Genomic DNA, 13,015 nt, shown 5'->3' with positions numbered 1-13,015 from the left:
CTCATATTAGTCTTATCTGCACACATGGCATATTTTCCTTCTAGATGTAAACTCCTTGAAAGTAGGAGCTGTTTTGTTTTGTCTGTATCCCCGTTACATAACACACTATCTTGAATTGAACTGAAATTGAAATTTCAGTATATAATCATGGCCTGGATGATGGAGCTGGAGGCACAAACTAAGAAGTATCAAGATAAATCTATTTTTAAAAATAGAATGTTAAGGAAAGCAAACATCAGTGTAGAATAAGTCCCATGTAGAATGTGAGCTTCCTTGAAGGCAGCAACCACTTTCATTCCAGAATTGTATCCCCAATGCCTAGCATAGCAACCCTGAGCACAGAAGGTACTTAATAAAGATTTGTTGAATTTTATTTCATTGAATGTATCTTAATGCTTTAATCAGAAAACACCAAGAGAGAGGGCTTGGAAGATGATACTAACCTGGGGACCTGGAGGCCCAGGGGGGCCAAGGGATTCTTGAACACATGGAGACTGGGTTGTCTGTAGCTCTAGAAAAATGTTCGGCATATCCGGAGACAGAAACTTCAACAGAAAAAAATACACAGGGTGAAAGGTTAGAGCCAGTGTCCAAGTGACACGGTCATCAACTCATCAGATGGACCTACTTAAGAACTAGTCAGTTACCCGTTCCCTTCCTGGTTTCCAGCCTCCTGCTGCCATGTGTGTATTCTGCCATCTGTTGTGTTTCTGGGATCTTTAAAACCAAGGATGGTCTGTCCTGATGGCCAATGGCAACTTTTAAAGATATTCAGGAAGTTCTGACTATACACCTGTATTACAATGTTTTTTTTTTCTTTGTTTTTCATTGGTGAGGAGAGGGTCAGTAGGGAGAGAAAAATCAGCGTTTGTTCACTGAGGAAAAAAATGTTTTAAACAAGCTAGGAAACATGTTGCAATGTCCCTCTCTCACCAAACCTGGGAGCTTGTTGGATGGCCTGAGAGCCCCAGGGAGACGCACACAACTCCTTCACCTAGAGGGCCCTACTCTCAGATGGAGACCCCAGGCAACAGGAATGGGAAACTAGGATGACTATGTCCTTTGCCTCCTTAAAATGGCTGATATGTTTCGGCAATAAGAGAATTTTACTGGTTAGTTGATATTTAAGGCAGAACAAAAAGCAAAGAGGGAAATTCTGAGGTAAAGCCGACTGGAGAGAAAATCAAAATTTATAGGCAAACTTCATTTCTTTTAAGGGGCATTGGCCCCAGGGAGACACTGATGACTTTACACTCAGAATAACAAATGAGAAGAAATTTCCTGCATGTTGAAGTCTTAAATGGAAAGCCCCCAAATCCCTCAAACTCATGGAGAAGCAAAGCAAGACCCAAACCTATAGAATACTACACTTTTAGGGACCAATCTGAAGAACTGGGGTAGCAATGTTTTTATACTGATTGGGAAAAGGCACTGGGAGCAGAGAGCTTTTTGTCTGATGAGGAATTCTGTAACTTGCTCCTCAAACGAGGCCCAAGATACTCACAGAACTTCGGTCCCCTCTGAAAAATGGCGGTGGAAACATTGGTGGAGGAGGAGGGGTCAACAGGCAGCATCCTTTCTGACTACCCCGTTTCTTCTCTTCCAAACCAGGAAGGGCTGTGCAAAGAAAGCTGTCACTCAGTGCCAGGGTGTGGGAAAGAAGGTTTAGAGTCAGGGTCCTGTGCTTTACAATAGGCAGTATAGACGTACTAGGAAAACGAATTCTGTCTCCCTTCCTATAGTCATCAGTGGATCTGATTTCATTGGATTTTGACCCACCAGGATAAGACCTGATTAATAAGATATGATTAATAAAATGCTTCATAACCTGTCTAGGCTTGATTAGGAGGTTTAACAAATATATTAATCAACTTTGTCAATATGTGCTAATTCTATCCCCAATAAATATCTATTTTTTATTTTACATACTAAAAAAAACAAACAATAGCTAAAAGGAACTCATATTAATAATAAAGATGATTACTCATAGCATTTAAAGGCTAACAAAGCACTTCCAAGAAAGTGGTGAAAATATCCACATCCCCCATTTTACGTATGAGGAAACTGAGGCTTAGAGAAGTTAGGTGATTTGTCCATATCACACGAATAGTAAATGGCACAAATGAGACTCCAACCTTACTCTCCTGATACAAGTCCAAAGCTCTTTCCACTATTTTATTCAATTTGACAAACTTTTACTAAGTTCCAACTATGTGCCAGGTACTACATTGTGCTGTTTAAAACCTGATGGGGATAAGTGTTGAACACAAATAACATCAGTAGAAAGCAGTCTGGTGTAAATGAAGAATTCAGAGGAGGGATGAAGGATTCCTTCTAGCTGGGGTGATCAGGGAATCTATCAGAGGACACAGAATATTTGAAGTGGGACTTAAGGTAGAGGTTCTTAACTTGGATAGACTTCAGGGGGTCTGTGACCTTGGATAGAGAAAAAAATTTACATTTTTATTTTCATAAACATTTCTAACCAACCCTATATATTTTATTTTATTCATTTAAAAACATGATTCTTAGGAGCCTTATCAACTTCAGCAGATTGTACCAAAGGGGTCCATGGCACAACAAAGGTAAGGACCCTGAAAGAAATATTTCAACAGGCAGAGCTGGAACCAAGGATCAGAAAAGGAAGCAATAGTCTAGAACATGACTGGTCACAGGCACATAAAACAGGACATTTCTTCTTATTATTTTTCTTAAATGCACTTATATTTAAGGCCAGAAAATCCCATGCTTTGTGGAACATAGGTATTTGTTTTGTGATAACATTTAAGACTCAAAACCCTTCACTGGACAGCAAGGAATAATTTTTGAACCTTGCCCAGGGAGCACAAAGTCCTAATCTAGGTTCTTGGAAGGAGGGTTAGGAGGCTGAAGGGATGGCAAGACCAGAGCAAAGATCAGGAAGTATTATCACAGCAAGGAAGTCCATTCAGAGTGTGATGGCGGGGGGAGGGGAGAGAAGGACGAAAGGGGGAGAGAGAAGGGTGGGGAGAAAGGAGAGAGGAAGGAGCAGATGCAGCTGTTTGCACTAGAAGAGTGCACTAGAGTATCTGTCTTCACCAATACAGTGCATTGTGGTATACTTAAAGTGACAAAACCAAGAGTCACTGCTGGAGTATTTTAGACTGTAATTCTACCGCTTGACTCAGTAATAAGAAAGAGAGGAACAGAGACAGATACGGGGTGGGTTGTGGGGAAGGCAAGTGGCAAAATTTAGGTCCTCAGTGTGTTTCTATCCTGGCTGGGGTGCTGTGGTATTCTATGTTGTACAGGACTCTCCCCACCCCTCCAACCCCCACTATACATATCTCCCTAGGATGCAGAGCACCACTATTCAGATACACCCTCTGAAACAAAATTTGACCTTACAGACTTTTCACCATTGTTTGAGCCCTGTGGAAAGAGGGTGGAGAGGCACTAACAACCAGGACCCTCACTCACTGTATTACCCCCACCTCTTCTTTTTCATAGTCTTACATTGTCAAGGCCTGTCAATTTCACCTCTGCAGCATCTCTTGTCGATTTCATCTTTGTACATCTCTTGTAGATTTCATCTCTGCAACATCTCTCCATTTCTCCTCTGACATTGCCACCTCCCTGGTGCAGATCTGCCCTCATCAGTTCACATCTAGACTATTGCGATAGCTGACGAGACATCTGCCTGCCACAAGTCTCTACCTGCTCCAATCCATCCTTCACTCACTCAGCTGTCAAACTGATTTTCCTAACACACAAGTCTGACCATGTCACTCCTCCTACTCAGTAAATTCCAATGGCATATCTCATTTTATTGCATTTTACTTTACTGCCCTTTGCAAATACCGCATTTGTTATAAATTGAAGATTTATAGAAATCCTACATGGAGCAAGTCTATTGGTGCACTTTTCCAACAGCTTGTGTTCACATCATGTCTCTGTGTCACATTTTGGTATTTCTCACAATATTTCAAACTTTTTCATTACTATTACGTTATGGTGACTTGTGATCAGTGATCTTTGATGTTATTATTCTAATTGTTTTGGAGTACCACAAACTGTGCCCATGTGACCGTGAAGGTCAATGATAAATGTTGTATATATTCTGACTGCTCCGACTGGCCATTCTCTATCTCTCTCCCACTCCTTGAGTCCCCCTATTCCCTGAGACACAACAATATTGAAATCAGGCCAATTAATAACCCTACAATGGCCTCTAAGGGTTCATGTGAAAGGAAGAGTCAATCAATGGGGCAAACTCCCTTGTTGTCTTATTTTAAGAAATTGCCACAGCCACTCCAACCTTCAGCAAGCACCTGATGAGTCAGCAGCCATTAGCATCGAGGCAAGACCTTCTCATCAGCAAAAAGATTAGGATTTGCTGAAGGCTCAGAAGATGGTTAGCACTTTTTAGCGATAAGATATTTTTAAATTAAAGTATGTACCATTTTTAGATGTAATACTATTGCCCATTAACAGACTACAACATAGTGTAAACAAAACTTTTATATGCACTGGAAAATCAAAAAATTCATGTGATTCACTGTATTATGACATTTGCTTTATTGTTGTGGTCTGGAACCAAAATCACAGTACCTCCAAGGTATGCCTGTATTTCCTATTGATCTTGTATGTATCGTGTTTCCACATATTTGTTTGCATGTTGTTTCCCATTAGGTTGTAAGCTCCTTGAGGGCAAGGACTATCTTTTGCCTCTCTGTATCCCCAGCACTTAGCACAGTGCCTGACACATAAGAACTTAATAAATGTTTATTGATTGTTGATTGACTGATTGACCTGACACCACCCTCAGGGTGCTGTGCTGTTCACTCCTCAAATACCCCACTCTTTTACTTTCCAGTTTACCCAGCCTCAGGCTAGCACCAGCTTCTCCACAGGATCATGCCCAACAACTAGAAGGGGCCCAAGAGGACTAGTCCAGCCCTCTTATTTTACCAGTGAGGAAACGGAGGCCCAAAGAGAGGGAGTATCTGGTCCAGGGTCACTCAAATAGTAAGTGGCAAGGATTTGAACTCAGATCCTCTGACCCTGAATCCAGCAGTCACTTCCCCTGAACCATGTTGCCTCTGAGCAGTTATGTACAAGAGATTCTCAGATATAATAAAGCCCAATTATCAAGCTCCTACAGTTTTCTTTAGCTCCCTTCCTAAATTGATGCTTTGCCCGAGTTAGTTGCCAGGGGAGGTTCAGAAGAGAGGGCTCCTTTTTAGTAGTGGGAGAAAACATGGGGAGACATGCAACAGGCCAGAAAGCCGGGACCCCTTTTAAGGCCCCAGCTCCCATTTGTCATTAGTTTCTTCCCTGAGACTATAATGACCAGAACTACCTTCCTTGTGAGAAGGGGGAGAAGCAAGTGGGAGCAAACAGCTGAGGCCCAAGGGGGCAATTTTCCGTGGTGTTTCTGGAAACCCCAATCAGGAAAGCTGGGGGGAGGGAGTGGAAGGGAGAGGATCCCAGAGCTAGGCAGATTAGAGGGGCTATTTGCATTTGCTTCAATTTATCGATTTTCCAGTCCATATATAGCCTCTGAATCTTGTCTTCTCCCTACCCACTAATGGAGGGGCCCAAGGCATCCAAGGCCCTTTGTGACTTACATCTAATACCTGGGCTTCCCCAGAAGGGTGAAATTTGTCCCTGGTACCCTGCAATGGAGTGGCCTCTGTGCTGGGGCCGGCCAGAAACCCCTCCCTGTCCTTCTGGCCCAGCACCCTCCCCCTCCCCACTGTCCATGTTGCTCTGCATCACTGTGCTCAGGCAATCCCAATCTATTTCTGCCCAAGCTGACTCCATGGAGCTGTTTGTTTTTAGCACAGTCTAGTTTATTTACGGCTCGTTCCAGCTCGGAATATTTCCACCAGGTGGACACGGTTGAAAACAAGGCTGTCCTGTCAAGTGAGCTCAGAGCTTCAAGTGGATTCTGTCTGCAGGGGATCATGTGGGCTTTTCCCCAGCCCCTGCTGCCTACGAGTCCCACAACAGAGCCTCTTGGATTCTGGCTACCAGGACCCCCAGATATCATGTTGTCATGGAAACAATGATGTACCTCCTGTGGCATGGATCTGAGGCTTAGCGCTGTAAGGGCCCCTACCCAAGAAGCCTTCCAGTCCAATCATCTCATTTGACAGATGAGGAAACTGAGGCAGGCAGCTGTTAAGCGACTTGCTCAAGGACACACAATTGGGGTTTAACCAGAAATTGCAAGAAAAAAATAATAAGAAACCAGTTCTTCTGACCCCCAACCTAGGAGTTTTCCTACTCCACCATGTTGACTTCACACTGGCTTCTCATTCAAGTGTTCTCAGTCCCAAATAGCACCTTCCCCACCTCCTCCAAGCTCAAATTGGGGGAAGGGGTTAGAATTGCTCAATATCCCTCAAAGTTACTTCATTCCCTGCCAAAATGGTTAGAAATAACAGTGATTCTGATTGTGGGGTTCCCAAAAGCCTTTGCTCCTTGGGTGTGCTAACAGTCTTTAAGAATCCTTCCCATTGTACAGCATGCAGCAGGAGAAATTGAGGGACAGATTAATGAAATGATCCAGCACAAATCAGCAAGGAAACCCAGGAGATCAGGTCAAAGATCAGGGGAGTCGGGGTGAATGGATCCACTCAGCTTTTTCTGGTCCTCTGTTCTCAGCTGTAGAACAACGGCTTTTGAGAAGCCTTTCAAGGCTCCTTCCAATGCCCAAAGACTTCTGGCTGTATGAATGCCAACCCTGGCCCATCTAGATTTGCTAGTATGCAAATCTCACATTAGTCACACCCATAATTTCCTATAGCCAATTATTTCTAGTTCTGCTCTTGCTCCACCAAAAACAATGAGAAATTAGGAGCCACTGAAATAAAAAGGGAATAGAGGGTTCAGCATTTGGGGACCCTGCTTGCACATGTGTGCAAAGATGCACATGTGAGGGCAAGGGAAGAAAAAAAAGGGGGGATGCTTGAATCAACCAACTTTCTTGCATAGTAACCACACCAGGAAAGGCAAAAGTTTGGGCTCAAACACAGAGGAGGGAGTTCAGGAAATTTGATTTCCCAAAGGTCCCCTTCACTGTACGGCCACCTGATTTACTCTGGTCCCCCCTTTCCAATAAGGGCCTTTAGAGGGTGGGGAGCCCCAGCTCTGCCAGGAATGTTAGAGAAGCATTTGCACTTTAGAAACAGCAGGCTGCCGGTGCTGGCCCTTACAAAAGTTCATTCTTCCAGGATTTGTTTGGGGAGGTGCATCACAGGTAAGGGAGTGTATGTTGAAGGGATCAGGACATGCAGTGAAGCAAGTGGTCAGCTTGCATGTTTGCTTTCAATGGGTGGGGGGGGGGGTGTCATGCCTAGAAAACAGGCAGGCTGCAGAAATAAGGCAGCAGGATTCTCAGCTGGTTGCAGCCTGATACCCACTATCACAGAGGCAGCCCCATGGGAAGGAGGAGGGCTGAGTCTCAGTATAACCTTGGGCAAGTGACTTAACATCTCTGGCCTTCCAAGAGGAGGAGACTGGATCGGAGACATGGAAGTGGGGTAGGACGTTGTGGCTGCCGAGATGGCGTCTAGCTCTAGTCTGCTGCTGCTGCTACACTCCTGTGATCTCTGAGGACCTCCAAGCTCTTACATTCTACAGTTCTATGATGATCTACCTGCTGCAAAGACAGCTAAAAGGAGAAAGGCCCGACCAGCTGCTTAGAGCCAAACCTGAAGTCCAAGCAAGCATCTGGGAGCACGCACAAATGCACACACCTGCCAGGGAAATACACACACACACACACACACACACACACACACACACAGAATGATTCTTGCAAAATCTGTAAATCCATGCAAAAGCTGTAAGGACACCACAGATTTCCCAGAGTCTGTCTCCTTTTGGTTTGTTGTTTTTCCAAGAAAACACACACACTATCATTCCCTCCCTCCTTCCTTCCTCCCTCCTTCAACTCACCCATACAGGTGGAGTAATAGAGCAGCCCCGAGATGGTGAAGAGATGAGAAGTCCTGAAAGATGGGCTGGCCATAGTGGACCCCAGCCACTCAGGCTGGCCCAGGCCAGGAGGAGGGGGGAGGCACAGGCTGGGATCAGAAGCCCTGTTCTCTGCCTGCTCCCTGAGCCTGCAGCATGTGCTGTGTGCCGGGAGCCGCCTTCCCTGACCAATGAGAGCTTTAAATATCTCTCGCCGCTTGCTGCCCCAGAGGCCAATGGTCCAAGGGCCAGCCCAGAGCTGTCTCTCCCCTGCATGAATGGGTAGACAGCCTGTCCTGGTGGTGAATGAACCAGGGGGCGGGGCGATGGCCAGAGGGACCAGAGAAGAGTCTCTCCCTTCCCCTCCCCTCTAGAAGTGAAGGCCAAGTTAGCCTGACCGCTGGGAAAGCAGACACCACCAGAGTGGAAGGTCCACTGTTCTGAAGGACTTTTCCGCTTGCTGTAAGAACTCGGCAGGCCCTCATCTCTGGAAAGGACTGGGCCAATTTCGTCTTAATTAAGGCCTGGATATTAATGAGGCCCTTTCTGTCGGCACCCGGTTTGGTCTGAGTTACAGTTCATGAAACTCAGTTCAATCAAATAACCAACCCAAAAGTTATTTGACCAGATGACTAAGGAAGTAGTAACAACGACAGCTAACATTAACATGCTGCCTGAAGGCTGGCAAACCACTGCCCAGGGTACAGCCAGCATTTCCGTAGGGCTTACAAAGCACTTTTAAAATATCTCATTCCATTTGATCCACATGACAACCCTGTAAAGTAGGTGATAGCATCTCTATTTTACAGAAGAGGAAACCAAGGCAGAGAGAGGTTAAGTGACTTGACCAAGGTCACAGAGCCAGTAAGTGTCTGAGGCAGAATTTGAACTTGGATCTTCCTGACTCCAGGCCCAAATCTGGCTCCAGTCCACTTTTCCAAGCTGACCTTTATCCCCCTTGCCTCTCTCTCCCCCTGGAGGTTCTAGCCTTCCTTCAAGGCTCAGCTAAGCAGTCACCTCCTGCAAGGGGCTTTTCCTGAGTGATGAGCATCCTCCTCCACCTCCAAGTTACTTGTATTTACTTATTTGGTTGTGTGGCGTCTCCCCTGAAGGAGGAAGCTTCATTTTGTCATTTTTATCTCACTCCTTAGTTTAATAAATATTCGCTGTATCAACCTGCATTTCATTTGATCCTCTCAATAGCCTTGTGAGATAGATGCTATTATCCCATTTTACAGATGAAAAACTGGAGAGTCAGGGAAGAGGGTCACACAACTAGTCAGTGTTAGGGTCAGGATTAGAACTCAGGTATCACTCAACTCCAAAGCATCAGATCATAAATTTAGAAGTAGAAGAAACCTTAAAGCCTTTCCCCTCTCCCTACTTTGTGGAAAGGGAAAACTGAGGCCTAGAGAGAATGGTTTGCCCCAAATCATGTAGGCAACAGTAGGTGGCAGTGTTGGGATTTGAACCCAGGTTTTCTGACTTCAATCCCAGCACGTTACCCTCCCTGCCCCTAAACACCATTGCTCCTGTGCTCTTTTCCCATATGGATGGGAAGTGGGCATAAAAGAAGGAGACCACTTCTCCAAGCCATGCATTGGCTAATCGAGTTGTGAAAAATAATCTGCATTACAGAAGGCATAGTTCAGTGGTCGTTAATCACAGTTATTTCAGACTGGCCAGTAAGTAGTACAAGACACATTATGTATTATACAAGAGAATAGGTCTTAAACCCAGTTAGAAAAAAGAAATTTAAAAAAAGGACTCTGCTCTGTGCTTTGAGACACAGATTTCTTTCGTCTTCCTCTTTTTTCTTTTTCCAGAAAACTCCATCATAAACTTTCTGAGAGATCAGAGAAAGTGGGAATAGGACAACACAGATCTCATTCCACTTTCAGAGACAACTGCCGAAAAATTAGCTATGTCACCTTTCCTGAAACTGTCCCAGGGTGGTTCTTGTTAACCTAGATCTTGGGCCAGCAGTCCTCAACTTTGTTGGCCAAATCATCATGATTCTTTCCGAACTAACTCACCACCACCACCATTGTTGACACCGTCATCGTCATCATCATCGCCATCGTCATCGTCAGACAGAACAGCTAAGACCCTGGCTACTTGGAGACCACAAAGGATGAGTCATTTTGGATTATTAACGTTTCCAAACAGCCAAGAATCTACCCCCCCCTTTAAATACCACAACTTTCCTTGTAATCCTTTTGCATAGAAATCTTTCCAAAATATATTATAGACATCTCTGCCTAATTAAGGTGGATATGTTGAACATTAGGCTTGGGGTTTTTTTGTTGTTTGTTTTTAATAAAGCAGTTGGATTAGATGACCTCTCAGGTCTCCTTCAGCTCTGAAATTCCCCAAATCTATAACTGTGCCTTCTCTCAATGTTTCAGGTTTATCATTAGGAACATTCATTATTATTCTGTGTGGCAATCCAGTGATGCTCTTGGGGCTTACTGAGTGAGATATACTTTTTTTTTTATTTGCTCAAATACTAAATGGCTCCAGACTGTTATGTCTTTTACTTTTTATACTTTTAATATATAATTAATGTATTTAATTTATATTTTTATTTTTAAAATATTTTCTGACTTTTACGTTTTATATTTTTAATTTATTATTATATAGTTAATATCTTATATATAATTAATATATTTAATTGAAGTTATATTTTTGAAATATATTTTCTGACTTACTTCTTGCTGTCCTTGTTCCTTTGCTGTCTACCCTTTCTCTCTGGGGTCAGCGTGCCTGCCTAAGGACAGACACTGTTTACTATTTATTTCTTTTGGTCAGTTCTGGACTGAGAAAACACACTAGGTTTGATAAAACTGCGTGCAGGGTAAGAGTACATTGGTTCATTAGTGTACTGAGATTATTAGAGTCATACAGGGTTATTGTGTGGAAGGGCCTTCGAAAACCACCACGAAGCCCTCCAGATCCTCCAGACCAAGGGATGCCTGGCCTTTCATTGTCTCCGCCATAGAGAAGAGGCTCCCTGTTGTGCTGGAAGACGTGCAGCTAAATGAAAAGGTCACAGTCACAGAGTTCTTGGAGGTTTCTGAAAGCCCTTCCCCTCACTAGCCCTGACTCTGAGTCCTCTGTTCCTTCTGAGATGCTAGCCCGCTTGTGCTCACGGACAGACGCTGACTGACACCAATTGAGCACGGTAAGAAGAACCCTAGATTTGAAGTCCCCTTAATAACTGTGTGACCCTGGGCAAGTCACTTGTCTCTCTAGGGCTCAGTTTCCTCATCTGTAAAATCAGAAGATGACCTCTATCCTGCTTATATCTCTGTTCCAGCGACTTTAGAACTTATCCAGAACAACATTGTTATTTCACAGATGAGGAATCTCAAAACTTAGCCAATCACCAAGCATTTATTAAGCACCTCCTCTGTGCCAGATAATGTATTAGATATACTGGGCATGCAAGCACAAAAGAAAAAAGAATCCCTCCTACAAGACGCTCACATTCCATATTCACATGTGACTATAAACATAAAGTGACTAACTACATACCAGTACGTACAAAGTAGTTAAATATAAGGTGGATGGGGGGCGGGACGGGCATGAGCATTTAGGGGAAGGGGGAATAAGCAAAGCTTCCTTGCAGAAGGTAGACTCCAGGAGCAGACTGAGACATTCTCACAACCAATACAGGAATTTGTTTTGCTTATCTATATGTGTTCCTAATAGGGGTTTTATTTTTCTTTCTTGCTTTTGTAATGGGGAGTCAAGGGAGAGGTGGGAGGGAGATAAAGCAGATTTTTGTTTACAGGGAAAAAAACAGATTTTAAGTTAAAAAAAAAAGATATGACACCTGATTGGATATCTTGGTACAAGGGAGGATATGACGAAGTTATGAGCCTGGGAGGCTGGAAGGATGATGGTAACTTTAACAGAAACTGGGAAGTCTGGAATAAGGAACGGTTTGAGTTAATGAATTCAGTTTGGGGTGGGTTGAGTTTTGGATGTCTCTGGGACATCCAGTTTGAAATGTTCAGTAAGAAAGGATAGCAACAAGTAAATGCCTATGTGCTAGTCACAATTTTAAGTAACTCACAACAACCCTGGGAGGTACATATTATTAGGCCCATTTTACAACTGAGAAAATTGAGGCAGACAGAGGTGAAGTGACTTACCCAGGGTCACACAGCTAGTAAGTGTCTGCGGCAGGATATGAACTCAAGTCTTCCTGAGTCCAGACCCAGCTCTCTACCCACTGTCCTTCCAAGCAGCCTAGGCAGCCAATAAACGGTTGGTAATGTGAGAGGCTGGGCTAAAAACAGAAATCATTTGGGAGTCACCAGCACAGAAATGATCACTTTTGGTGTCTAAATGCAGATCAAAGAGTAAATGCTTTACTTTATTTTTCCGGGTTTTTTCTTTTTGGTCCATGTTCTCTTTTGTAATGTGGCTAATATGGAAATATTTTTGCATGACGGCACATGTCTAATCTATATCAAATCACTTGCTTTCTCAAGGCTAGAGGGAGGAAAGGAATTTAGAACTCAAAAATTATTTTTAAAAATGTTAAAAATTGTTTTCAGGTATAATAGAGGATGAAAAAATTAAAACTTTCTTTAAAAAAATGATTATTTAAACTGATATGGTTACTAAATGAGACAATGTCCAAGAACCTTGGACAACCTTCACTGGGGTGAAATAAGTATCAAATAGTATACGTAAAGCACTTGACAAACCTGAAATCCCTACACAAACGAGTTCGCTATTACTATTCAGGGCTGAAGAGGCCTGGAGGAGCAGAGCTGGGATTTGAGTCCAGTCTCTGCCTATGGACTCAGAGAGGGCTCCTTCCACCTGACCACACGACCTCTCCTCCCAGCTTAGGAGTCAGCCTAGAATTCAGGGAATGGGCAGATTGGAGCCTGACACACAAGAGCCGGGCACGGGCTCTTTATTCATGGGCACCCTCTGATTGCCTTGCTCAGACAGGTGGACAGCTGAGAGAGCAAAGGTCAAAAGGCTCTGGCTCCTAGATCCCTTCTATAAAGTTCAAGGCCTAGCTGGC

The 13,015-nt window shown here is 43.7% G+C and overlaps 1 protein-coding gene across 7 annotated transcripts in view; it reads right to left on the bottom strand.

The window, feature by feature from the left end:
• COLQ (collagen like tail subunit of asymmetric acetylcholinesterase) overlaps positions 1–13,015 on the bottom strand; it is a 69,439-nt gene that overhangs the window by 38,445 nt on the left and 17,979 nt on the right. For 5 of the 7 annotated variants that reach the window (XM_072651280.1, XM_072651281.1, XM_072651279.1 and 2 more), the window contains exons 2-3: positions 1,505–1,617; positions 444–545 (exon numbers count right to left, since the gene is read on the bottom strand). In XM_072651280.1, the coding sequence (XP_072507381.1) occupies positions 444–545; positions 1,505–1,617 (215 nt within the window). Of the gene's footprint in view, positions 1–443; positions 546–1,504; positions 1,618–7,947; positions 8,258–13,015 lie in introns of those variants that run through there. The other 2 variants (XR_011976601.1, XM_072651282.1) reach the window with 2 other exon arrangements.

Source organism: Notamacropus eugenii, chromosome 3 (assembly GCF_028372415.1).
Source record: "Notamacropus eugenii isolate mMacEug1 chromosome 3, mMacEug1.pri_v2, whole genome shotgun sequence".
NCBI classification, from domain to species: Eukaryota; Metazoa; Chordata; class Mammalia; order Diprotodontia; family Macropodidae; genus Notamacropus; species Notamacropus eugenii.
The sequence above is the reverse complement of the archived record's forward strand: the minus strand, read 5'-3'. Positions and strand labels throughout refer to the sequence as shown.